At 36.8% G+C, this 4318-nt stretch overlaps 1 protein-coding gene across 1 annotated transcript; it reads right to left on the minus strand.

Moving 5' to 3' along the window:
- Positions 1-739: 739 nt before the first annotated feature.
- Positions 740-2613, minus strand: LOC134235583 (uncharacterized). The gene is made up of 4 exons (XM_062717725.1): positions 2456-2613; positions 1481-1942; positions 1135-1178; positions 740-949 (listed from the first exon to the last, which is right to left on the minus strand). The coding sequence occupies exons 1-4, from the start codon at positions 2520-2522 to the stop codon at positions 746-748; spliced, it is 777 nt and encodes a 258-aa protein (XP_062573709.1). The 5' UTR covers positions 2523-2613; the 3' UTR covers positions 740-745.
- Between the last annotated feature and the right edge of the window lie 1705 nt (positions 2614-4318).

Raw genomic sequence — 4318 nt, forward strand, 5'->3', positions numbered from 1 at the left:
GCAAATCGAACGCCTTTTTGTGTGCATATCATGAAATGACTGAGCTCCACGGGTATTTGTTGTCCCGAGCGCATTAATCTTAACGCCCAAATTCTTACTTGGCTAGTAATACCTATAGAAAACATGTGTATTTAGATGAAAGTTAACTCAGCAACATGTGCTAACCCATTGTTTAAGTTTTATTAGGGGATTACACCTCCTATACTCGATTTCGCGGATTCAACGATATCCTAATATCGAGTATTATACGCGATTTCATGGATAATACCCGATTTTGAGTATTCTCTCCGACCTGTTGAATTGTACAGAAGTCAACGAGCATCAAGCTACTTGCAGACATCTCAGTCTATAACGTTACGCAACAACTACTTTGATATATCATTATTTGTAGGGAAAGTTGTTCCGCAGAATTGACACTGTATAGAGTTTTATCTTGGGAGCAGTTCATGAAATGCTGATAATGTTCATGAAAGGCTGATAATGTGCTCATCTCTTCATATCCCCTGAACCCACCTCTGATGATTTTAGAGGTTTGCTGTTTCTATTGTTTGACTGGACACTATAAATAAATGCATCGTCAACCTCACATATAATGTTTATATGATGTAGTTCAGCGTTCTTAATAGCGGTCTATGTATTATTGACAGGTACAATCTGTTTTCAAATGCACCACCTAACACTTGAAAAAAAATTATGAAAAAAACAACTCAAACCAGAAATTTATTTTATTTTATTCACACAATTTTCAGGGCAGCCCTGTTGGTTGTGGTGCACATTCACAAAGCGGACACCCCTGAGAGTCTAGGCGGTATCCAGTGTAACAAGTCTTAGAGCAGTTGAACACCCCCGGACATATGATTCTCCGTAGAGTACTGCTAGGTAGGCGTGTCTTGGTGATGGGCGTGGTCACTGAAGGCGAGATCGTGAGGTGAGCCGGGAAACTAACGGGCTAATGTAAAATTCAAGTAATAATTAAGTAGGAATATTTGTTGTATTACCACTAAAATTACTATAGTTGTTCACAAATAAATTTTGCATTGGTTCTTAAGTTAGTTTAAAGTCAAGTTAAGTGAAAATGAAATTTCAATATACTTGTATAATATATCAATTAACGTGCTTTCAGACAAGGTTTACCTTAAATAATGTTGTGGACATATTGGTCTTTAGGGTAGTTGGAACTGAAATATACATGATACAGCAAAACTCGCTTAGTACGAACACGGATATTGCGAATTTACGGATATATCGAAGTCATCTTGGATCCCCAGCTAAATAAATTCAATGAATTTCTTATACGGTTATAACGAATTACGGATATAGTGAAATTATTTCATAGATCCCTGTGACTTCGTTATAACCGAGTTTTGCTGTAATAGAAATTAATTGTGAAGATGAATTAAAAACATATACCCTCAGTAATCAATGTACTGATATTCGAATTGTTCTTTCTCTCTAAAGTCATTCCGCAAAATAAACTTACCCGTTTTACATGAACAGCTAGGACAACCATCGGGACCCGGTGTGGGACCGATCACAAATCCATTCTTACAGCTTAGAATACACTGTATAGCGCCCGGACAAGAATTGACGGATTTAGTTGAAGAAGCTGACGAGACAGAGAGAGGCGGTACTGCAGTAGTTGAGATTCTACTCGAAGATAGAGGCTGTGTCGTCGATGGTGTTGTGGTTTTTGTGGTAGAGGGTTGTGACGTAGTGCTAGACACGGATGATGTAATTGCCTTCTGTGACGTTGTAGTGAATTGTGTTGTGGCTGTTGTAGAAGGTGTCTGTGACGTCATTTTACTAGATACACGTGAGGTAGTTCCTGTCGTCGTTGCAGCTGATGTAATCGTTGATGATTTGGGTGTCTGTGAGGCGGTGCTTCTGTATGACGTCGTGACTGGCTGTGATTGTGTAACCGGCAACGATGTCATTATTTGGGCTGCAAAATCATGAATAGAATTTCATCAGTTAGAGGCTATCTAGAAAAATATTGAGATCAAACGTTTTTATTATTTCTATAGTGAACCTCCTTGCCTGTTTCACATAATAACAATAAATGTTCTCTTTTTGATATAGAACCATTTCCAGGTAAGCTTGGACTTTCAGTAAGGCGTTGCATTCTCGGCGCTACAGCTGTATAGGTAATTAGGGTACGTCAAATTGCGAATAGATTCTCATTGGTTAAGAAATTAATAATACATGTATCAGGAACTTAAAATTGATGTTGACAACGATGAGACGACTTAAACCCCACTTCTTTGCCAAAAGAAACCTTGTTATTGGCTATTTTCTGTACTCGTTGACATTCGCCGGAATTTCTATCCCATGTATATTTCAACAGTGTAGAAAGCTGTGTAAATTTCAGAAGCTAATTATATAATGTCGAGAATGCCACTTTCACTGAAAGTCCAAGCAAAGCTGGGAATTGTCCTAACTGTAAAAAATTACATACGGCAGTTGCACTCTACACAACCGGAAGCGGGGTTGACAGCTGCTGCGCACGGTGACCGACAATTCATCCATTTTGTGTTGCAACCAGTGCCTATCAGCGTTACTTGACCTTACAAGGAATCAAAGCATTGATAAGAAAATAGTGTGCAATTAACCTATAGACAAAGTATTTATATATTAGATCAAGAAAACAGTTAAGGGTTAGATTAGGAAGACAGTGTGTTTCCTATGCACTTCCAAGGAAATAATAGTTGACACATTTCATTGTTGAAATGAAATAAATGTAAAAAAAAAAATCTTGACGAACCAAACGAAAAGAAAGGAGAGAAAAATAAGAAAAAAAAATAATGGTAGAACAATTCTGAGTTCTTTTTATCATTGTCTCTATAGAAACTAATAATCCTGTAAAATTCCTTCAAATATTTTTTTTTACGAAGGACCTTGAAATTTTTTTTTTATAAAAAGAATATCAGCAAGCCTCAGGGGCACTATAATTATGGAATGGAGAGTACATGTGCATACGAATTTGTAATTCTATTGAGAGAAGATCTACACTTCGACATTCACGTTTTAGCCTCTCGCCAGGTAGGCCTTTTTTTAATTGATATTTATAACCTCCTGAATTCATCTGCTGGGTTGGGGTTTCCCCCCGAGATTCCCCCGGGTGTGACGATATGTTCTACGTCACAATCACAACCGGAAGTCGTCAAACCATTAGGACAAAAAAATTGGTTGACATGACCCCAAAGGTTGTTTTTTGTAATTGCAAACAGGAAGGCTGCGATAAAAAAGAAACAATTTGAATATTAATGTATTATCTAAATGTGAAAATAAAATCAGAATCACAAATTTCTTTTTTGTATTTAAAAAAACATGCATGCGACAATTAAATTACAAATTCTTTTTTTATTGCCTTTCAACATATTAATTTTTTTTACTAAATCTTCAACAAAAATGATAAGGAATACCAATTTTAAAACTTTTTTCTCCTTTTCAATTTTATTTTATGCTTAATACCAAAAGGAAATTTAAACTAACAAACTGAAATCTTTGTTTATAAACAGAATCAACAGTAAGTCCATTAGAACCAGCAGTGAAATTTAAAGAGGTCCTCCTTTAGAAAAAACAATAAGTACCCCCCAAAACAGAAAAAATTATGTATCCCCTCACAATGAACGCTATTCACAACAAGTACGGGAATATTTCAGGTCTTATATTGCTCGTTTTTGAGCGCCATTAAAATTTTAAAAACAAAAAATTTGCATTGCCTGACCCTATGGATATAAAATTTTTACAATGAATATACTTGTAGAGGTTTTGAGAAAGTATAAGTTGGGGGTTAAAGGTAAAGAAGTGAATGGATTAGGAATCTTCCGCAGACGTACATTGCTTGAGATAATATAATATACTGATTACAGTTATATTTTCGCCCTGTGTTACAGTGGCGTAGCATGTTTTTGAAAGTGGGGGGGGGGGCCAGAAAAAAAAAATTTTATTACCTGAAAAAGTTGACAAAAAAAAAAAAAAAATTTAAGTTACCCAAAGTTGAAAATCCTTTTCGGGGGGGGGGGGGGGGGGGGGGGGGGGGGGTTTAAAACCCTTTTTTCAGTGTCAACTACTTTTGTCCAACTCTAATCTACATTTTCGGGCATACTAAAATGGGGGGGGGGGGGTTCAACCAAGCTTTCAATTAACATTTCCTATAGTATGAGTAAGGTTGGGGGAAAAAAAGGGGCCCAGCCCCCCCCCCCCCCCCCGTTGCTACGCCCCCGGTTTTTTCGCCCTTTCCCCCTTGTAAACTTTTTCCCCGTTTTTAAATTTCGCCTAATCACAGTTTTGTTTTGAAAATTATATTTTTTTTAAT

The sequence above is a fragment of the Saccostrea cucullata genome, unplaced genomic scaffold (assembly GCF_032062105.1).
Source record: "Saccostrea cucullata isolate Sc308-1 unplaced genomic scaffold, CSIRO_AGI_Scuc_v1 ctg3628, whole genome shotgun sequence".
NCBI classification, from domain to species: domain Eukaryota; kingdom Metazoa; phylum Mollusca; class Bivalvia; order Ostreida; family Ostreidae; genus Saccostrea; species Saccostrea cuccullata.